This window comes from Desmodus rotundus, chromosome 2 (assembly GCF_022682495.2).
Source record: "Desmodus rotundus isolate HL8 chromosome 2, HLdesRot8A.1, whole genome shotgun sequence".
In the NCBI taxonomy this organism is placed as follows: Eukaryota; Metazoa; Chordata; class Mammalia; order Chiroptera; family Phyllostomidae; genus Desmodus; species Desmodus rotundus.
In genome coordinates this window covers 1911319-1932813 of record NC_071388.1, presented here as the reverse complement: position 1 = coordinate 1932813, position 21495 = coordinate 1911319, and the positions used below count along the sequence as shown (strand labels likewise).

The window sequence follows — 21495 nt, the reverse complement described above, 5'->3', positions numbered from 1 at the left end:
TAGGACTGGTCAGTCTACCGCGCCGAGGGCCCGGGGCTGGCTCCCCCTCCCCACAGTTTCAGTGCACAAGGGTCAGCAGGCAGGCCCCCCAGGAACGTGCAAAGCCTGGGCTCGCAGAAGATTCTGGAAAGGGGGAGATGGGGCTCAGAGCAGTTTCCTGAGCTGGCAAAGGGTGAAGGCTCGCCAGAGGGAGGTGACAGCGGCTACCAGTGAGAGGGTGTTCGGTTCGCTAGGCAAGGGCAGCGGGAGACAGAGAAGGCGGCTCCGGTATCCATCATCCACCCAGAACGGGCTCTCGTCCCCAGCGTCACACCCACACCCTCCCATCCTCCCCAGAGCAGCCGAAGGTGCGTGGTCCCAGTCCCCCAGAGGAAAAGCCTCAAGGTTCACTGGGAGGAGGAAGTCCTTGTTTCTCACGCACGCTGGGACCCGAGAGGGAGGCGCTGGGGCGGTTTGGCGGTAGTCCTGCCGCCGGAGTCTCTGCTCTGTCCCCTAAGCCCGACCTCTTGTCCCTCGGGCTTCCCTCGGGCCAGGCGGCGCAGACTTCAGGTCAGGTGCACCCTGGGCTCATCTCCTTGTACGGGCCCCCAGAGACTGGCTGGGGCGCAGGGGACTGTGCGGGAGGCACACCCAGGGCTCCCTCCAGACCACAGCACGTGTACCTCCCCGCACTGGGCGGCCGGGGCTCAGCTCAGGGAGCCTGCAGCCTGCACGCATCCACCAGAGTGGAGTCGCTGATGCTGGGAGATTGAGGTCAACAGCACCGCGAAAACTCCAAATACGTTACCCACCCTTCCATCTGGGGGTGTGGGGAGCTCCCCTGCCACCACCCCACACGTAGCCACCTATACGCTAAAGGCTCGCAACAGGCAAGAAAACTGGCTATGAGCGCACCCCAACTTTAATCCAACTCTGGCGAGCCCCCTCGGACGACTGCCCCTAGCCGGGGGCTCACCTGGGCGCGCCACGCACGCCAACGGAGGACGCTTCTTACCGGAGAAGTCCGAGAGCGCCGCGATCTCTCTGGAGCAGACCAGGACAGTGCAGTAGAGGAGGCGCAGGAGCTGCGCCGGTGGCTCTACCTGCCTGCGGAGGCCGGGATGCTGCGCCGGCTGAGGCGCGGGCGGTGGGCGCGCGGGTTCGGGCAGGAGCATAGTGCGAGGCGCAGCGGGGCGCGGGAGCGGGCCCAGGACGCCCTGGGGGTTGCTGGGCTGAGGGCTGCGTCACATGGCCGGGCGAGTTGGTGGCCAGTGGCTCCGCGGCCCCCCGCCACCTCCCCGGCTCTGTCCGCACCCGCTCCCCAGCAGAGGGGAGGGGGCGGAGAACTGGGGCGGGGCGAGGAGCCCCGGGAAGGATCCGCGTAGTTTCCCCGAGAGGAAATCTCCGCCACCGCCGCCGCGCGGGAGGAAACGAGGGGGGCCTAAGGGAAAGTGTAGCCCCACGCGCCCCGCGGCTGCGGGGGGGCTCGTCCCTGGCACGATGCCTGCCGCGGAGGGTGCCCCCAACAGCGCGCCGAGGACTGCGCAACTAGAGTGCCTTTCACTCCCGGTCCCCGCCCCTGAGCCGGCCCAGCACCCCTGGCCCGGCCCGCGCTGGCTTGCTGCCAGCCTCGCCCTGGCCGCGGGAGCTGCGCGGCCGGTGCCCGTGACGCACTTTGGAGCCAGCGCCGCGCGGTGAGCTCGGGCGCCCCGGGGCGGGGCCGAGGCCGGGGCGGGGGCTGCCGGAAGGTGGGGTCCTGGAGGTGAGACACAGACATCCCTGCGACCCTTGCAGAATCACCAAGCACGTAGTTACCCCCATTTCACGGAGGAGGAGACCGAGACCCCGATCCCGGTCCAAGTTTACGCAGTAGGACGGGAGTGAGTGGGGGACGCGGGTGGGGAGAGGATGGGCGTGTCAGAGCGTGTCAGATGGCTCCGGAGCCGGTCTCTGGAGGGCCCCGACTGACCGCACACTTCCTCCGGGTACTGGTCCTGCGCAGCTCTTACAGGATCTGACACCGGACCGGCAAGAACAGCCGCCGAGCGCTAATAATTGGGCTTTGTTTTAAAATGGGCCACAGCATCTTCCTAAATTCTTGACTACACGCAATGTGTCCCCCGAGTGGACACCCAGTCCATGGGCGAGGAGCGCACTGAGTGTCCGGGGCTGGGGGGGAGGGGACCGAGGACAGGGGCGCAGAGGCTTCGTGGCTGCGCCGGCTGCGGCTACCTGGGCTGCCGCTACCCAAACCCGGCGGGCCGCGCAGGGTGTCCCGGCCGGGCGGCGCCGACAGGAGGTAGGAGGGCCCGGCCCCGGGCGCTCGGCACAAAGTGTTCCCGAACACCGCGAGGAGGCCTGCCAAGTTCTCGGCCGGCCTGCCGCGGAAACGCAGATAACGAGGCCCAAGGGTGGGACCAGGCGCACTGGCCCGGCCGGTCCCCAGGCTCTGCGAAGGCTGCGGAGTGCGGCAGCGAGGCCTCGCGGGAGAAGACCGGGTGCGCACGGCCGCCTGTGGGACCGACCCTCCTAGAGGCAGCGGCAGGGGTCCCAGAGAGACGGGTGACACGGGGTCCCGCGCGGTGCTCCAGCAGAGGCAGGCCGGCGGAACTGGGATCCGGGTCCAGTAGCGTTTTTGAGTAGGACCTCGGCTGTGAGGCCCGATGACTTTTAAAATCCTCAGCCTTCTCAATAACCCAGAGACTATTGGTCTGCACCTTCTAGGTTGGGGAAACCGAGGCGGGGGGTGGGTGAGGATGCCTAGCACTCAGGAGCCACTCAGTGAGAAACGCTGGCCCCAACTCAAGCCCCTGGCGGGCTTGCATCATATCCATCGTCCCCCCATCCAGCTTACATAGGAACCGGGCGCAGGTGGGGCAGGGCCCTGGGCGAGGGGCGGGGATGTGGCTCCGGGGGGCCGTGCTCCCTCCATCCTGGGCTCTGCCGCCGCTGCCCTCTAGGTATGCGCAGTGGGCACTGTGACCAGCAGGCGGGCACCCCCAGGGTCCCTTATCTGAAGTCCCCAGGCTGTTGTGAGGTTTGAGTGTGCCAATGCGGGCGATGTGGGTAGGGCCACCTGCAACCAGTAAGCGCTCAGTCCGTATCAGTCATGGCGGCAGGGAGGAAGACAGCCGTGGACCCCAGGGCCCCACAGCAGCAAGAGGGCAGGCAGGAGGTGTTGGGGACCCTTTTAGGGCAAGAGAGGTGGGAAAGATGGGAAGAGTGGGCCAATCAAAAGCAAAGTGTTTTGGAAGGGTGGCCATGTTAGGAAAAGGGGCCAGCATGTGTGACATCCAAATGAAGCCCAGCTCCCTAGAAGCGCGGAGACAAGTCTGGAGTGGATGGAGCAGAGAGCAAAGGGCAGGCCCAGGGGGTGGGACGGGGGCACCAGCCCGAGCTCAGGGACCCTGACAGCTGGCGAGCACTCCCATCGTTGCCTTAAGCAGCAAAGAATTGTGAGCAGACGAGGGACACACCAGGTGTGTGTCCGTGAGAGGACCGTGGCTGCTGGGTGCAGCTGGACTGGAGGACCAAAGAGGGCCAGAGATTCCACACCCCAAAGAACCAAGAGCAGGGGCTCCAACAGGTGCTGCGCTCGTACGCCCATGTCCACAGCCACCCTGCCCACAGCCGCCAAAAGTGGGAGCAACCCAGGGGCCCATCGGATGGCGGATGATGCGTAAACAAAGCGTGGAAACTATTCAGCCGCAAGAAGGAACGAACCTCCAGGCCACACTACCACATGGATGAACCTGGAACACACGGTGCTGGCTACAATGATCCTTGTTGTACGACCCCATTTACACGAAACATCTACAATCAGCAAGTTCAGAGAGAAAGTAGATTAGACACCAAGAGCTGGCAGAAAGGGGCAGGGTTTCTGTTTGGGGTGATGGAAAAGCTCTGCCGGTGGATAGTGGCGACGGTTACACAAGTGTGAATGCCACCAGCACGGTGAACTGCACGCCTGCACTGGCCAACTGAATGCTGCAGGCGTCTGCCGCAGCCTCAAAGCCCGTGGTCGCCAACCCCGCTGACCTGCAGACTCGAAAGGGGCGAGCTGTGTGCTGTGCGAATGATGTCTCCGGGAGGCTGTTTTTAAAAAAATCAAACTGACAACAACGTGGGGGTCCAGGGGAGTGATCCTGAGGCTGTGCGTGGGCGGCGCTGGGGCCCAGAGAGGAGGGAAAGTGGGCACGTGGGAGAGGAGTTTGGGGGGGCGTGGACCGTGCGGTGTGGCCGGAATGCTGTGGCGCATGGGGGCTTCCCCCTGCTCCGCCCCTCAGCTATTCACTGTTCAGTCAGATTTCAGTCTTCCTCTGATCTCTCTAAGAATTTTGAAATCACGCAAGAGAATGAAATAGCTCCGTTTATCTTTCTCTCTGGAGCCCTTTGTGCCCCGACCACATGGACACCTGCCCGTTTTTCTGCCTCCAGTTATTATACAATCAAATACCCACCCTTGGGGCACCATAAAAACCTGTAGGACAGGAACCTGGGGCAGGTGAGCGGCCCTTCAAAGGAGGAGAAAGCCTTGTGAAAGCAATCTGGGGCAGGAGAGCTGACATCTTCCTCACCAAGGTGCTTCCCCTTTCCTGATGGGACCGAAAACATCAGAAGCAGGTGCAGCCGCTGGCTGTTCAGCAGTTACAGGGGCTGGAATCGAAGTCTGGCAAGGGGCAAGCTGAATACTAAAGCGCCCCCAAAATGCTAATACTCACAGCAGCCCTTTGACGCGGGGTGACCAGGACCAGCCCCGCAACTCACCACTAAATGAACACGTGGAGCCCCGCGTCTGAGAACGGCCCAGGACTTCAGGACGGCGACAGGACATCATTACACCCAGCAAGGGCTCCTTGAGCATGGCGTCCCGAGCCCCTGCACAGGCCACACGCCCAGGGCGCTGGCTCCAACGTGAAACCCACCGAGATGCAGAAACGCCGGCACTGCGGAGGGACACCCAGATGCAGTCACATGAAGAGTGTCCCCTGCTGTGTGATGCCACCCCTGGGTGATTGTGCTCCTTCCTGCAGATGGGCCCTGTACCTGCAGCGTCCGTTCTGCGGGTCAGAGGCGTCCTGGCTGGACGTCTAAACTACACTTGTAGCCTTTAGGTGGAGTTTCGCTTCCCACGGTTTCAGTTACCTGCGATCAGCCGCAGCCTGAAAATATGGCATGGAAAGCTCTGGAAACAAACATTCGTAAGTTTTACGCCATGTGCCATTCCGAGCAGTGTCGCGATGAAATCTCATGCCATCTGCTCCCTCCCCTGGCCGGGCGTTAATCATCGCTTGGCCCAGCCTTTCCACACTGTGTGGAGATACAGAGAGAGAGACCACATTCACCCACCTCTTATTACAGTATATTGTCATAGTTCTAACTCATTACTAGTTTTTGTCGTTACTCTCCTACTCTGCGTGATTGACACGTTAAATGTTAGTGCCGTGTGTGCTGGTCAGAGGAAGGGAGGCAGTCTACGAAGCATTGGGTGCTGCCGGTGGTTTCAGGCCCCCGCTGGGGGTGGAGAATGAGTCCCCACAGATAAGGGGGCGACTGTAGGTGTCTTATTTTCATGTCTTCATTCCTGCCTTTTTTTTGTCTTTCAAAGCAACCCCATCTCACCTTCCCAGCTCTAAGTCCCACGCCTGTTCCTCCTTTCAGGCCTATTTGGGAAGATGCCCGTATCCAAACCCCAGCCCTGTGCCTCTCCTCTCACCTGTGCTGTCCAGGTAAGAAGACTTCAGGCTTTCAACAAAGAAGGGCAGAAGCCCTTCTGGGAAGATATAAACCACCATTTGTCAGCCGCAAAGAAACCGACCTTTCAGCTCGGGAGAGCAAGGCCAACCGCAGTCCAGAGCTAAAAAGGCTTATTTTTAGAGCCCAACAAACGGCGGTTTGTCTGTAGGGCTGGCCCCAAAGAGCTGCCGCCGCAGCAGGGAGCCTGCTCGCCGGAGTGCGAGGCGGCTTGGGCAACTAGAAAGGCTGATTTCAAAAGCCCACATGAGGGGGCCTGTAAGCATCCCGAGCAGGGCTGCTGCCTGTCTGCAGCACAGTCCATCCAAGGTGAAAGGCAGAGAGCGCAAGAGTCTCTACTCTGCCACCAAGACCAGCCACCCAGGGGCATTCGACTTCCCTGCCTCCCACCATTTTACTTCTGCAAAATGAAAAGTCCAACTTGAAAGTCCATTTGGGCCCATAGCCTATGTAGATTAGATGTAGGTTTCAGAAAATAGGTTAAATCTGCCCTGGCTGGTGTGGCTCAGTGGATTGGGTGCCAGCCTGCCAACCGAAGGGTTACTGGTTCAATTCCCAGTCAGGGCACATGCCTGGGTTGCATGCCAGGTCCCCCATTGGGGGCACACGAGAGGCAACCACACGTTGATGTTTGATGTCTCTCTCCCTCTCTTTCTCCCTCCCTCCCCCTCTCTCTAAAAACAAGTGAATAAAATATTTTTTAAAAAGAAAGAAAATTGGTTAAATCTGTGCTAATTCCTTGAGGTTTCCCTCTATGCATCTTTTCCTTTATTTTTTTGTACATGCTATCGGTTTGTTTCTATGACATTCATATTTTTCTCTTTGCAGAAGAAGAACGCAGCACACACAAACTTTGGGGGGTTCGTGGAGCATTATGGGTGATTTGACTCTGGTCCACGGAAGTGTTCAGTGTGAAGTGCCCCTCTGGTGACCCCCTTCCACAGGCTCTGTCTCCATCAGCCTGACCACCCAGCGCCCTCACTGAAGCGGAAGCCTAGAGGATTTGTCCTCCGGTGCTGACTTCCCTCACTCAGCCCAAAGCCCTCCAGGTTCGCCCCTGCGTCAGAACTGTCTTCCTTTTTAAGGGTGAGTGATTTGGGCCCCATTGGTCCCCGTAGTGATTGCCTCTCCCAGAAGTAGGGAAAGGGGAAGGGGGGCATGTCTATATCCATCTGGTTTCGTCTTGTTCAACACAGGTAACCACCCTTCAGCAGGAGCCTCGGAAGGGGGTGGAGGGGTGGGAGGCCCAGGACGCTGCACAGGCGCTGGGGGAGGAGGAGCCCGGAGCTTGGGGAGGAGGTAGGCTTGTGCACAGCAGCCACCAACAGCGCCCTCTGTAGGTGAGAATCCTAGTTTGTGTCTTCCAAAGGCACCTGCCAGAGAAGTGCCCCCGTCCCCCCCCCATTTTTTAATGTGCTAAAATATCCGTAACATGAAATTTACCATTTTAATCATTTCAAGTGTAAGGTTTGGGCATTAAGTGCACTCACAGGGTCGTGTAACCATTGCCACCGTCCCTCCGCAGGACTTGTCCGTCCTGCAGAGCTGGAACTCTGGACCCACCAAACACTCGCTCCGATTCCCCCTCCCCCGGCCCCTGGGCACCACTGATCTTCCTGTCTTCATGACCTTGCCCGCTCTGCGGGCCTCATGTAAGTGGAGTCACACCGGGTCGGTCCTTTGTGACGGGCTTTGTCACTTACTACCATGTCCTCCAGCTTCGTCCACACCGTAGCAGGTGTCAGGGTTTCCTTGCTCTTTAAGGCCGAACACTACTCCTTGGTGAGCATAGACCACATTCTGTTTGCCTTTCCCCTGCCGGCGGACACTTGGGTTGCTGCCATCTCTTGGCGGTTGTGAATAACGCTGCTACGAGCGTGGGTACAAAACCATTGTAAACTGTTTAATGATAACTTCCAAGGGAAAGCTTATCAAAAAGAAAAGAAAACAAAGCAAAGTCCATTGAAAGGAATTCAGAATCAACAAAAGTGAGTTCTGATTAAGGGTACAGAGCAGAGATTCCCAAACTGTCTCAGTCGCCAGCGTCCTCGGTGTCTCAGAGGTTTTCCACAGCGCTCCTAGGCAACAAGGCAGAGCCACACACTCTCCCTCCTATGTGGGAACTGACACACAAAGTACACAGATGAACAGACAGGGGCAGAGGTGCGGGTGCGTGGAGCAGAACGGCAGCTGTCAGGGGGGCGGGAGCACCGGATGAAAGACGGCGACGGGATCAGCCAAAGAACGACGACGGGATCAGCCAAAGAACACGTATGCGTAAACCAGGGACACAGACATGGGTGTGGAGCTGGCCAGAGGGAAGTGGGAACAGGGTGGTAGGGAGGTGGGCAAAGGTGGGGGCAGAATGGGACATCTGCAATAGAGTCAACAATGAAGTTAAAAAGAGAGACAATAAAACAACAAAAGCCTGAACTGTTACATTTATTAAGTAGTTAGAGCCAAACAACTTAGTAAGTATTTATGTTCTAACAATAGCTATTTGAAATAAAATACACATAAACAGGGAGAAAAAGTACTATTTTATTCTGAAATCACCCCGACCATTTACTAAGGGGGGGTGTGCGGCCAGGGGGAGCATTGCCATTTCTCCACCCTCGGACGCAGACTGGACGCCGCCAGCTTCTCTCCGCCGCCAGCTTCTCTCCGCCGCCAGCTTCTCTCCGCCGCCAGCTTCTCTCCACCGCCAGCTTCTCTCCGCCGCCAGCTTCTCTCCGCCGCCAGCTTCTCTCCGCCGCCAGCTTCTCTCCATTGCCAGCTACCAACCGTGCCATTGGTTTCCTGTTGGGTTTTGGTGCTGCTTAATTTTTTATTCATTAAACTTTGTTTTAATGGTTCCCAAAATTCTGCAACAGATTTTTGGTCAAGATGTTTCCATTACAAGTTTCTCATTTTAAAAACTAATAACTCCAAACTCACACACACACACACACACACACACACACACACACACACACACGAATTGTCCGCAAAACGTTCTTCCCTCCTTCTGTCAGTCTTCAGATGCACTATCGCCACCAGCCAGTTTCTACTATTAAACCTAAAGGTCCATTTGAGACGAGCAGTTCTGAGACCGCTCTCTGACTGCTGATTAGTGCTTTATTTTGTATTTCACTCCAAGTCTTTCGTAATTTCCCTGGTGCTTTCCAAAGATTACTTAGGAGATTTTTCCCCCCTCCCAGGCTTATGGGATTTTAAAAACTCCTACCCTCTTATTATCAAGGTCTGATTTTATTGCTTGCTGATCAGAGGACATGGTCTGTATGTTGTTGGTTTCCTTGGAATTTATTGGGGTCTCCTTTGTGGCCTAGAATACAGTCAATTTTTATCACTGTTCCATGTTATTTAAAAAGTACATGTATTCTGTCTGTGGGATTAATGTTCTCTCACTATCGATTAATAGGATACAGTGTTACTCGAATTTTCTATATTTTCTTACGTTTCTAATGATTAAGGTGATTAAGATATTCGTCCAGTCTTTGCAATCGCTTTGCAATTTATCATGGGTATTTTAACGCCTAAGTTGGGTACACTTTTGCCCTATTTTGCTGTTTAAAGAATAAGGCTATCCACTGAATGACCTTGCCTTTTTGGTGGTCTGGTCCGAGACGACTTGCTTTGCACCTGTTACGGCCGGCTGGACGACGCGGTGCCCATGGAAACGCTGGCACTCTGTGGACTTGAGCCCTGCAGGGTCACTAATCTTCGCTAGTCTGTGGACACTGTGTCCTCCAGTGGAGTCCGTGTGACTGCCTTTGAAAGGACACTTCGTTCTCCTCCCTGCTGAACAAGCAGAAAATGGAACTGTTTTGACCTCAGCAAACATTTGCTACCCAAAAACATTCACCGCTAGAGAGATTAAAAGTTGCACAGAACAGGGAAGGGAGCTGCAGACCTCTCCCCGCAGCAGTGTGACCGAACCAGCATGCACAGAGAACAACGCAGTAAGACCTGGGAAGAGAGCGTCATCCTGAGTGACGCAATGCGTACCCCCCACGTTCTCAGGGTCCACGATGGACGTGCTTTAACAGGAACACAAATACGGGCTCCGATTGAGCTTCTCCTTTTATCGTTCCAGAACTTGCATTTGAACTTAGAAGACTGAGGTGGGAATAGAAGACTGAAGTCAATACCTACATGTAACACCCGTGATGAGAAGCACAGCCCCCAGAGATGAACCGGTCGGCTCTTAGAGGGTGCACACCACCCTCGGCTCGTTTACCCCAGTCCAGGGGCCAGTTCACAAGCTGGCAGACTCAAACACCTGCATCCCGAGGCTTTCTGAAAGCATTGCAAAGGTCAGCCTACCTTTTAGGACAGACTGACATTAACTGAGCCCAAGCCCCAGATCTATGTGGTCATTTCTATTCAGATCTATGTAGACATTCATCCAGCCAGGATTCACAGAGCCCCCGACGGCCAGCCCTGTTCCGGGCGGTGAGCACATTTGTGCGGTCACGGAGCACACATTCAGTACAGGAGTTTGACAAACCAATGGCTGGCATCGCCAGCAGGTGAGAACGGCAATAAAAGGCAAGTAGAGGTGGGTAAGAAGATGCAGAGTTCGAGCCCAGTAAGAAGAGCCCACGTGAAGTGACCGTGGGAGCCCCCGAGGTCCGGGCAGAGTGTCAGGGAGAAGAGCACGTGGACCGGCCCTGAAGTGGGTGCCGACTTAAACTGTCCTAGCAGCGATGACGTCTACCTTCAGTAGACCAGAATGTTCTGGGTCCCCTCTCCCCAGGCGGGCCTTCCCGGTAGACTGCCACGTCCCTGTGCACACTTTGGTTGGTGAGTCTGGCGCCTGAGCAAGTGGGTGGGTGAGCTGCAGTGCCGACCCAGTCCGAGCATCCATGGGCGCTTCTGAGTCACGCCTCCTCAGGCGTGTCACTCTCTCTGGCTGGGGAGGGCACCGACAACCTGCCTCTACATCGGGGTGAGGATCCCCTGGGTGAGCACCTCCCGCACATGGCAGCTGCGTAACACTGGCAAGTTCCCTCACCCTCTTGAAGTCTTCCTAAGGAGAGACAGTGATTTGCCCAAAGTCACGCAGGCGGGACCTGGATGCAGGGCTTTGGAGTGCTTCCTTCCTCCCCCCGCAGCCTCTTGGGTCAGGTCCACCCGGGTTGAAGACAACTTGGTGGTGAGCAGTTAACGAGAGAAGAGAACCAGAGTGAACAGTCAGGATGAAGTCTCTGTCTTTACCTCCAAGAGCACTGTCCTTTGCAGGCCGAAGTTTGAGCCTGTCCCTGTCTCTTAACTCTGCTGCGTCCCATCAGCTCAGGCCTGCAGGGCAAGTCCCTCTGACCTGCCTACAACACAGGTGTCTCCACGGGCACAGCGGTCATGCCAGGCCAGAGGCTCAGGGTCCACACCATGGGCTTTTTCTACAAGAGACTCTGAAACCCCAAGAGGCCCCACAAGGCCATGTCCTCAGTGCTCATTACACACCGGCTTACAGAACAGGGGACAGTGTGTCCTGAAAGGAGAGGCGAGCCTGAGAGAACTCCGGGAGCTACCAGATCCTCAGCTGATGAGCTGCCTCGGGGTCTGCTGGAGTACATAGCCAAGCACCGATGCAGTCATTAAAAAAATGCACCGGCCGGTTTTGCTCATTCACGTTTGCCTCCGTGTTATTTCAGAGCATTTAATGCGGCTCTCAAGTCAACCACGTCTTGCAAAAACACACAGTACTTCTCCCCGGCAAAGCCGTTTTTCTTACATTGCGGCCCGTTCTCAGCTCAAGGCTCCCCTGCGGTTAGGAAGGGCCGGCTTTGCGGTCCCGGTTTGAAGGACGCGACCTTAGACGTGGAGGCCGCCGCACTGTCCACCGAGGGCCGCGGCAGACATCAGGGCGTTTGTTTCTCGCCACCCACCCTGCGCACCGAGCGGGCTCACTCACGTCCTCCCATCAGTGTGGGGGCGCCCGGGGCGGAGGTCAGGCTGGTTCTGGGTGTGAGGTGCGCTGCGGGTCACGGTGAGGGGCGCCTGCACGACCCTCGGCCTCGGTGCCGGAGCCGGTGCCAGGACCTGCCGCATCAGCCCGCCTGGCACTTAGCGGGGCTCGGGCACCCTCCCGGCCAACCCGCAGTGCCCCCAAGGGGCAAGGCATCCCGCTGCGGGCCACGCAAGTCCTCCCAGGGACACCGCTAACTGAGCTGGCGCTGCTGCTCCGGCGCGCGGCCTCCTGCCCTGCGGGAGCGAAGAATCCGGGTTCTTCCCGCGAGGGACTCGAGAGAGCCGCCGGGGCAGGAGGCGTCGTGCACAGGCCGCTGGATCCCAGCGGCGAGCGAGCCAGCGCGGACCCGCCTGCCGCCCGACCTTCCGAGCGCCCGAGAGTGCGTTCCACAGGCCCCGCCCACAGGCCCCGCCCCTTCCGCCGGTCCCAACCTAGGCCCGCCCCTTCCGTCGGCCATTCTTCCGGGGTCCCCCTCCGCTTCTTCCGCCAGGCTCCGCCCCTCCCTGCGCACGTGTGGGCTGCCGTCCCCACCTGCGGCCAGTGAGTCCTCGCGTCAGGTCCGCAGGTGTGGAACCCGGCGCGGCGCCGCCCTCTCGGCATGGGGGTCCCCAAGCGGAAGGCCCAGGACGGCCCGGCGTCCCCCGCGAGCACAGCCAAGCGGGCCCGCACCGAAGAGCTCACGGGCGTGCGCTTCAAGGCTCAGCTGAAGGACCCGCAAGCCGTGGGGCCGGGTGAGTGCGGGCTGGCCGCGACGGGGGAGCACGCGCTTGCGAAGCGGCCCCCGGGCCGGGGTGTCCGCGGTGTGGGACCGGTCGCCGCGTCCCAGACGCAGCTCCTCCTTTCTGCAGCTGTGCGGATATACGCGGGCCAGGGCCTCCCCTCCCGACTTGCTGACGGGAAACCGAGGCCCCGGCGGTCTGGCGTCCGGGGCCCCAGGGCCTCTCCGGGATGGCGGGCGGCGCTTCCTTGCCTTGTGCAGTCCGCGACCCTGGAAGGCCGACCGGTGTGCTTGTGACAGCCCCAGGCGGCCACACGCCTCCGGGGCAGCACCCCTCGGTGAACTCTAAAGCCATTTCCCCGCAGTTGTTAGGAAAGGAAACAAGTGTAGCGATTCACAACAACTTTGTATCGCTTCCCGACGGTGACGCAGGCCGCCTACTGCCGCGGTCCGCACTGTTTGCAGTAGCGTTTGCAGTAGCCCCGCAACCTCACCCAACCTGGGGCCTCCACCGGGACTTGTCAGCCGGCTAAGACTGGACCGGTGACCGACATGGAGCAGACGCTATGACTTCGCTTTTGGGAAAGTGCGATGCCCTTCTCGGCGCCATGTAGCCTGTTAGAAAGTAGGCGGGTTGTGGGGGGAAACACACTTGCACGTGCTGCTGTGTGGAAGCAAACACTGGTGCTGTGTCAAAATGAACCGGGCCTGGGTTTCTCCCAGGGTAGGGAAGCTGTCGAAGTAACGGCCGCAATAGCCTCAACGGATGTCCCGTTTGTGCCGCACCGATTTTGTCTGTAAATGTGTGCCGCCTGTCGCTGCTAAGCAGTGCTGGGACCGTGAGGCCTGCTTTAGCGGAGACGCACACGTTTCATTCACTCGTTCACGTGTTCGTTATTTTGTAGGGGAGAGAAAATGGTGAGTAAAAATTAGACAGGGCCCTGCCATGGGGCGCTCACACGAAGCCCAGTGGCGATGGCAGATGAATGCATAAAGTCACCTGTGAACCGTCCTGGTGTCCAGGGGCCTGTGTCTCATCTGGGAGATGCGAGAAGTCTCCCTGAGGACATGGCTTTTCAGCAGAGCTGCAAGATGGGGTGGGGACAGGGACAGGGACCCTCTGGCAGAGGAGAGCGAGCTTCTCAAAAGATGGCAGCCACATACGTGCGGTTGTGCTCCAGGAGCCTCCTGACGCTCAGGTGCGCGTCTGCTCAGGTTTCTGTGGACACCAGCTGTGGGCAATGGGTGTGTGTCTCCTGGGAGGCCAGGTGGGTTTGTGTCTGAATCTGGTCTCCAGCGTGCATTTTCTCTCCCTTTTGATGTGTTCCTGTCACTTCCTGTGGCAGCGTGGCCTCCCTGGGAGGTGGACTTGGTAGATGTTAGGGGACTTTGTCTTCATCCAGGTGTTAGGGATGTGTTTTTTCCAGCTACACTGAGGTATTAGTGACACATGTGTGAGTTTAAAGTACACAGCTCAATGATTTGATGCACATGCGTGTTGTGAAATGACCGCAGGAAGGTTAGTTAACAAGGTCACTCCCTCACATAATTACTTTTTTTGTGGTGAGAATGTTTCAGACCTACCCTCTTAACACGTGCAAGTACACAATGTAACACCGTTCACTAGAGTCTCCACGCTGAATGCCAGACCCCGGCACTTACTCGCCTTACAGCGGGAGGTTTGCACCCTGAGCCCAACATCTGCCCATCGTCCCTCCACCACCCCCTCCCCGCCCTGGCAACCTCCATTCTGCTCTGTTCTGTGGGGCCAGCTTTTTCCGGTTCTGTGACTTCTTTCACTAATGCCCTCACGGTCTGTACATGTTGCAAAAGACGGGATTTCCTTTTTTAAGGCAGAATGTGTGTGTGTAGATACATAGGTAGAGGTATAGCACCTTTTCTACGTTTGCCCTCTGATTGCACCCCCCTTGGTGTGGGGGTGGGGGAGCACAGCGCTGCGGGCCAGGTGAGTGCCGACCCAGGTGCGTGGGCGTGGACCCGGTCAGGGCCAGGCAGGCTGCCTGGGCTGAGCAGGCCCCCCCTGCTGCATGTGAACGAGCGTCAGAGCTCTGAACCCCCGGCTGAGCGTGGCAGCTGTGCTCCCCACTTCGGTGGGCAGTAGGTCCAGTCACCCGGAGGCCCCTGCTGGACCCCACTCTGTCCCAGGAGCAGCTGTGAGTATCTCTGGGGAGACTGTCCTTGTTAACGTTTGAACGTCACTGTTTCAGCCCTGGAAGCATTTGTCTGCGCGGCCAAGACGCTCCCGCGGGAGGACGCGTATGACGTCGTGGAAGGCTACATCAAGATCTCTGTCGAGTGTGCGGAGGTGTTCCAGCTCCTGAGCGGGGAGAAGCGGCCCGAGAGCGAAGTACGTGCCTCCTTTCCCGCCCAGCGGGGAGGAGGAGGAGAGGTTGGGGTGCGCAGTGTCTCACTCGAGGAGAGTTGGGATGCGCTGCCGCATTGTGCCCTGTCTGGTGTGCTCCCATGTTGTATGTCCATGGTGTGTGATCATGCACAGCAAAGTACGGTACAGTTTCAAAACATTACCAGCTTTCTGCAGAAAATGGTGCTTCAGCCCCGTGCGGCAGGACCACATTACTCTCGCACGGGGACCTTCGAAAGCATTTTAGTGGAAAGCACTTCTCATTGGCGAATATGCCATCGGGGAGGGTCACAGATTCTTAATCCGAATGCACTGGCTTTCGGCATGGTCTGTTCCAACAAGAGGGAAGCCGGTAAAAACTGTGTGTCGCAGATGCAGGCACGCTGAGTTGACTTCTTTTCTGGTCCCAGAGAAGGTCAAAACCGGGGCTGTTTAGGGGCCTGTTGAAACCTCAGGGTCACTGTGGGAAGGCTGCAGACCTGAGTATCCCCAAAGCAGGGAGACCCAGGCGCAAACAGGGGTTTCTCTCGTCTCTCATTTGGCATAGCTGCCACCTCCCTGCCTTCGGCTCAGGACCTAGGGGGCCCTTCCTGTGGGCTGGAGGTTTTCGACCAGCATGTGGCTGGGGAACGCAGGAGCAGGTCTGGGAGGGGATAGATTTCAACTGTGCATTGAAATGTGCATTTCAACTGCGTCTGCAGATGCTGTTAATACTTCAGGTTTTCGAGGCTGTGTTACTGCGGACGGCCGGCGACCTGTCCCATCTGCACGTTGTGGGCACCAACATCGTGAAGAAGCTCCTGAACAACCACCTGAAGCTCATCTGCGAGTCCCTGTTTGCCTCGGGCTACAGGTAGGCCGGCCTCTGCCTGGCGGGGCTCTGGGCAGCTCCCCACGTGTGTCTGCGCTTTTCCCTCCTGGGGCCCGGAGCCGAGCCCTGTCCAGGACCGAGGCTGCCCACTCGCGCTGACCCCCCACCACAGTCCCTGTCCCTCCTGCCCGCTGCTCTCCTTGCTGTGCTGGGGACGCTCCAGGCGTTCTTGATGTCGCCTGCCCTGCCCAGCGGCCCAGACAGCCCTCCTCTTGCCTTCAGGGAGGCCTTGGAACCTCCTCCATCCACGGTGGCGCTCTGCCCCTTTAGCCTGCCCAGGAAGACACGCATTCGTGCGTGTGTGTGCACAGCTCTGGGTCAACATCACGGCCCCATCGGCCTGCCGACTGTCTTCCACTCTCCGCTGGGACACAGCGTGCAGGTGGTTGGGGCCTTGACTGTCTTCCCAGCACCCGACACAGCGCCCAGGGTGTGGGGAGTGCCGGGCCGACCGCAGGGTTGGGGCCTGGACAGGGGAAGGCAGCCATGGGGACGCCCTCAGTGCCCCACCAAGGCAGGGTGGGACAAGGCTGTCCCGCAAACAGGACAACTGACTGAACAGGGGAGTGGCCATCTTTGTAGCTCGCGTCCTTTATCCTTGGGTCTTCCTCAGACTCAGGGTTTGTCTCTTTACTTGAAGTTTCGGTTAGGGTTTTGTAAAACCTCTGCTCGCTTCTCTCCTTCCCCCCCTCTTCTGATTTGGGGACAGCAGACCACAGCCGGCCTGCGGGGGGCTCTGCGCACCCGCTTGCCCCAGTGGGCCTCATTTCCCCATTGTCCTGTGCAGGATGGCTCGGGCCTGCCTGAACCTCATGGCTGCCATGGTGACCCAGGGCCCCGAGGCCGCCAGGGACGTCTGCAGCCGTTTCGATCTGAATAACAAGACCTTGTGCACCCTGGTGACCAGAAGGGGTTTGAAGGTGAGCCCCCAGCACCCCAGACTCCCCGCCTGTTTCCTTTCCCTGCTGGGGGCTGCGGGTTGTGCTTCTCTCCCCGGTCTTGGTCTCCACTTGCCGGGGGACAGAGGCCTCTGGAGGGCCGTGTGCCATGGTGGCCCCTGTGGCCTTGGGGGAGGGAGGCCTCACTCCCTGCTCACCTGGCTGAGCCCAGATGGTGGGGACATCTGAGGCCGCTGCTCAGGGGCTCGGCGTCACGGGGCCTCCTGGCCTGTCGGTGAATGAGGTCAGCTCAGCTCGGTGGCCTCACAGTGTGGAGCCTGGGGTGTGTGTGTGGGGGGGGGGGATGGGCCTCAGGCTCCTGTTAACACTCTGTCCACTTTGGAGAAACCCCTTCAATGTTGAAGCCAGGACGTCACGAGAGGGGACCTTTCTGGCTCTGTAATGGTTCTTGCGCCTCCCAAGCACGTCTCCTAATGGGAAGGGGCTGGGTTGTCCACAGGGATGGACGAGTGAGTGTTGGTGTCGGGGCTGTTAGAAACCGTTCCTGGAGGCTCTGGAGGTTTTACTTGGGTGTGGGAGGTTCTTGAGAAAGCACAAGTTCAGGACTCGGGCTGAGGAGGTTGTCCCCCCAAGGTGGGGGCCAGGGGCAGGTTATCAGAGCTCATCCTGCCTTCCGAGCGACGGGCCGCTCCCCCTGCCGACGCGCCTGCGCAGCGAGCAGCCAGGAGCCAGTTACCACCCCATCCGCCCAGGTGGGGGCACATTCGAGTGCTTGGCTTCTGCCCCCAGAGTGACCTTGTTCTCTGACTTCCTGGGCCCTGAGTTTCTACAGCGCCGGGTAACACAGACCAGAGGGTCACTTGGTAGCGCCTGGTGACTTCCGTGGCTCTGGGAGGTCGGGGCGGTGACGAGGGTTCTCCTGGAATTGCGATCAGGCGTTCTCCGAGGGCCGGTGGCCCGTGGGTGTGGTGTTCTGACGTGTGCCATGGGCTCCGTTCAGTGAGTGGGGTCCTGACGTTTAACGTGTTTCTAGGAAAGAGTTTGCACTCTTGGCATGCCAGGGCAGACTGGCCCCACTTGGCCGTCAGTGGGCAGTTGTCACCGTCAGGGTCCCGCCCCTCCCCACCTGGCTCTCTTGACCTCTAAGTGTAGTGCAGGTCAGTCCCCGGGCCACCCACTGGGACACGTGGGATGGCCCCCGGGGTGCTTTGCCTTCTGCTGTGTGTCCTCCGCCAAGTTCTTCCGTACCTGGTGTGTTGTGGGAAGTGGTTTCTGGACGTCGATGAACTCTTATGTCATGTAGGGAGTGTCAGGGACATTCAGAGGTAGGCAGCAGCACAGCGAGCCCCCAGTGCCTGTCCCCAGCCCCAGATACTGTCCCTCCCACTTCCTGTTTGTTCCGGGTGCCTGTCGCGGCTGGTTCCTCACATGAGTCGGGTCTCACCCTGACGCTGCACCATGCTGTCCTCACATGGACAGAAGATGACCCTGTGAGAGATAAACCCTGGCACTCTCCGCCCTGCACCATGAACGGTTCCTCGGTGTCGTCCGGTGCCCGGCGGCATCCCCGTCTTTCCCTCCGTTCTCAGCCACGCTGCACCCTCCGTGGCTCAGATCAGCGTCCAGACCGGACCACACGTTCTGTTTGGTGGATGAGTTTCTTGAATCTCTCCACATCTTTTGAGTTTCCTGTCCCCCGCCCTTTTGTGGAGAGAAGTATTGAGGCCTCGTAAAGAGAGGGATTGTGGGTATTTTCCATACAGCCAAAGAAGGCTTTGCCAAAAGCCCTGTTCTGAAGGGCAGTTTGACCATACACGTTTTGGCCTGTTTTAGACAGTGTTTTGGAACAAGCTGTCGAGTTCGGGACACCTTCTTCCTGGGATAATAGCCTGTGAAGTCACAGGGCAGGAACGAGGAGTGGGCATGGGGCCCTCTTGCCTTTGATGGAATTTGCTGGGAGGAGGGCGGGTGGATGAGTGGGAGGCAGGGCCGTGCTGCGAGGAGGGGCAGGCACTGCCTCTGGAGGGTGAGCTCCTCCCTGGTGGCAGGAGCCTGAGGTCTGGGTTGCCTGGGTGTGCAGGACAGGTGCCGGGACGGTAGATCTAGGTTCCATGTAGTTCAGAATTCACTGCTGGAGGGACCCTCCAGAGGGTCTGTGCCAGCTCTGCTGTGTCCGGACAGGGTAGAAACCTCCAGGATGGCAGGTATGTGGGACCAGCATTCCAGGGTCCTGACTCCCAATACTTCAGTGGACAGAAGATAAAAATAAAAACCCCAAACGAGTGGAACCTTCCCAGCTAGCTGGGGAAGGACAGGCCCGCGCCACCCCTTCCACACAGGTGGGGATGCATGTGAGTGCTTGGCTTCTGCCCCCAGAGTGACCTTGTTCTCTGACTTCCTGGGATCTGAGTTTCTACAGCGCCAGGTAATGCAGACCAGAGGGTCACATAGGAGCACCTGGTGACTACTGTGGCTCTGGGAGGTCGGCCCAGTGTCGACCGAATTGAGGTTGGCCAGGCGGGGTTAGCATGTCACCAGCCTGCTTCTGGGACCCGGGCCTGCGCGCTCCAGGGCACGTCAGCTGCTGTTCCGAGTTGCGTGTTTCTTAGAAAAGGAGGCGTCAGGAGAGCTGGGGACAGGGACGGTGTCTCAGCCCCTTTGGTCTTCTCTTGGCCTGAGGTCACAGCACCCTGAATGTGACTGCTGTTTGACAAACAGCGACGATGCCCACGTGTGGCTGCCGCTCCCAGCAGGTGCAGCTCGTGTTCACATCTTCAGTTGTCATTGTCCCAGCCTCCAGGTTGTAAAGAGGCCCCAGGTGGGTCCCCAGAAGGGAGAGGGGAGCGCGGAGCTTCGTGGGTTCGCAGTGAGCCAGCTCTGGTCTGAGCAGGCCTTGCCGGAGTGCTGTGTGGCGTGTACGGCCTGAGAGTCGTCACCACACGCCAAGCACCACCTCCATCCAGATGCCCCTGCTCCTGGGGCCGTGTCCTCCCTGCTCCAGAAGCAGCGTGTGCCCCACAGAGCGAGGCAGGGTTGGCTCTGAGCTCACAGAGGCCTCAGGGTGCCAGTGGGGCCCTTGACCCTTAGGAAAGGGAAGTGGGATGTCTTGGGGGAGGGGGGCGCTGCAGGGGCCTAGAGAAGAAAGACTCTGCAGGCAAACGTGGGGTCGAGCATGGAGCTCGTGCTCATGGGCCCAGGGCCGGGCTCACACAGCAGCAGTGTGACTCGGAGTGACATTTGCACAGCAGGCAGGCGAGGCGGGCCCTCTGCCTCCAGCGGTGTGAATGGCAGTGTTGTGACAGCCAGCTGCACTGGGCATGCTGTCCGGCATGTGGCAAGTGCTCAGGGAGCTATACTGTTTGTCATCGTCACCGCCCCCTCCCCGTGGCCACCACTCAGAGCCCATCAGGCGCCCAGGGCAGGCTTCTCCAAAACTGAGGATTCCGTGCAGCTGACGCCACGCCTCTAGGATAACTGCAGAGGGGACAGGCTCTCACTGCCAGTGGCGGGGGCGCTGAGCATCCTCGCTCCTTCGGGGACAGCTGCTGGGCACCCCATGACTGCCTGCCAGGTTCTTTAGACGCAATGGGGACGCGATGAGACACGGGTTTGTCTCTGCATTCCTGGGAGGGCACACTGGTCAGCTGGCCCTGGCGACTTCCCTGAGGAGTGGGCCGCGGGTCCTCACTGTCCCCAGTCAGGCGGGCGGCTCCCATGGCCGTCCTGGGAGGCCGCGCTGGGTTGTGGTAGGACAGCTCCTGTGCTTTGGTGTCTGCTGTCAGTTTGTAACATCTGGAAACCGGACGTCTCCTCAGCGCCTCAGCAGCAGCACCAGTCTCTCCACTTCTCCGGCCTTTCCAAAACTGGGTGGTGTCACTTACTGGCCCCCGAGAGTCCATGGTGTCCCGGTGGTGGAGGGTCTTCTGTTGGAGGCCACAGTGGTCCGAGGACTCGCAGTGCGGGCACCGTGCCGCCGGGCAGGGGACCCACCCCTTTGTCCATCCTCCCGGTTCAGGAAGAGCCCGGAAGAGAGGGGCGGGAGGGGGGTGTGGGAGATGGAGGAGGGAGCACAGAAGACACCCCTCCTTTGCACCGACAGCCGCCCAGGGGTTGTTGCTGAGCCCAGGAGGCCCCTGGGACTTTGGGATAGGAGGGGCTTGTGTGGCTGCATATGTGACCCTGGTCTCTGCGTCCCCAGGGCACGCACGACGTCCGGCTGGCCTACATCCAGTTCGCCCTGGCCTTCCTGGTCACCGGAGACGACAGCACCGTGCTGCAGGTGCTGGAGCAGAAAGGTGGGTGAACCTGCGGCAGTTGGGGGGGGGGGGCCTCCTGGGCGCCCAGGAGAGTTCCCGCACAGTGGTTCTCCAGGTGAAAGCCGTCTGTAGGTGCTGCGTTGGCGAGAGCAGAGGGGTGGGGCTCCTGTCGTGGTCCGCATGGCCCTGGGGTGCTGGCAGTCTCCACAGACAACGGGTGCAGGCGCAGAGACCCCACAGGCCGCCCTGGCTCCGGCTCTCCTCGGTGCTGGTGTGTAAAAAGGGAAGTGTGGTCGCTGTGGCGGCTCCACCTCATGCTACGGGGCATCAGGGAGCGTGGCCGGACCCCGGCAGTTTTGTCAGATGGCACCTGCTTGCGTTTCACGGGGACACTCGGTGCTGTGGCAGGGGACAGCACCTGGGCCCTGCACAGCGCGGGCTGTCGTCCAGCACATTCCCCTGGGGTCACGCCCCTTGTGCAGAGGGGCCTCTCCTTTCCTTAAGGGCTCCACGGGTCTTCGTCCACAGGGCACAGGGCCAGGGTGGCGCCAGGTCCTGTGGGCGGTGGCCACGTGCTCCCGCCAGCCCTTGTCGGGTCCTTCGTCCGAAGGAAAGCGACGAGGACGTAGGCAGAGGTTTTGCTGAGGAGCCTCTTCTCCTG

At 59.3% G+C, this 21495-nt stretch overlaps 2 protein-coding genes and 1 long non-coding RNA gene across 11 annotated transcripts in view; 1 reads left to right on the top strand and 2 right to left on the bottom strand.

Moving 5' to 3' along the window:
• The window catches only part of EVA1C (eva-1 homolog C), a 47119-nt gene extending 45584 nt beyond the window's left edge, over positions 1-1535 (bottom strand). Inside the window, exon 1 of one of the 7 annotated variants that reach the window (XM_053916680.2) lies at positions 956-1535. In XM_053916680.2, the coding sequence (XP_053772655.1) occupies positions 956-1154 (199 nt within the window). In that variant the 5' untranslated portion in view covers positions 1155-1535. The remainder of the gene's footprint in view (positions 1-955) is intronic. The other 6 variants (XM_053916683.2, XM_053916671.2, XM_053916660.2 and 3 more) reach the window with 6 other exon arrangements.
• A 6625-nt stretch (positions 1536-8160) lies between these two features.
• Positions 8161-9832, bottom strand: LOC123479719 (uncharacterized). 2 transcript variants are annotated; one of them, XR_006655432.3, is made up of 2 exons: positions 9376-9832; positions 8161-9058 (listed from the first exon to the last, which is right to left on the bottom strand). It is a non-coding gene; the product is annotated as an uncharacterized lncRNA (long non-coding RNA). The 2 variants fall into 2 exon arrangements; XR_006655433.3 differs by having other exon boundaries at positions 8161-8532.
• A 2387-nt stretch (positions 9833-12219) lies between these two features.
• The window catches only part of URB1 (URB1 ribosome biogenesis homolog), a 57324-nt gene continuing 48048 nt past the window's right edge, over positions 12220-21495 (top strand). The window contains exons 1-5 of one of the 2 annotated variants that reach the window (XM_053916637.1): positions 12220-12438; positions 14654-14793; positions 15510-15661; positions 16467-16599; positions 20777-20873. In XM_053916637.1, the coding sequence (XP_053772612.1) occupies positions 12306-12438; positions 14654-14793; positions 15510-15661; positions 16467-16599; positions 20777-20873 (655 nt within the window). In that variant the 5' untranslated portion in view covers positions 12220-12305. The remainder of the gene's footprint in view (positions 12439-14653; positions 14794-15509; positions 15662-16466; positions 16600-20776; positions 20874-21495) is intronic. The other variant, XM_053916635.1, reaches the window with a different exon arrangement.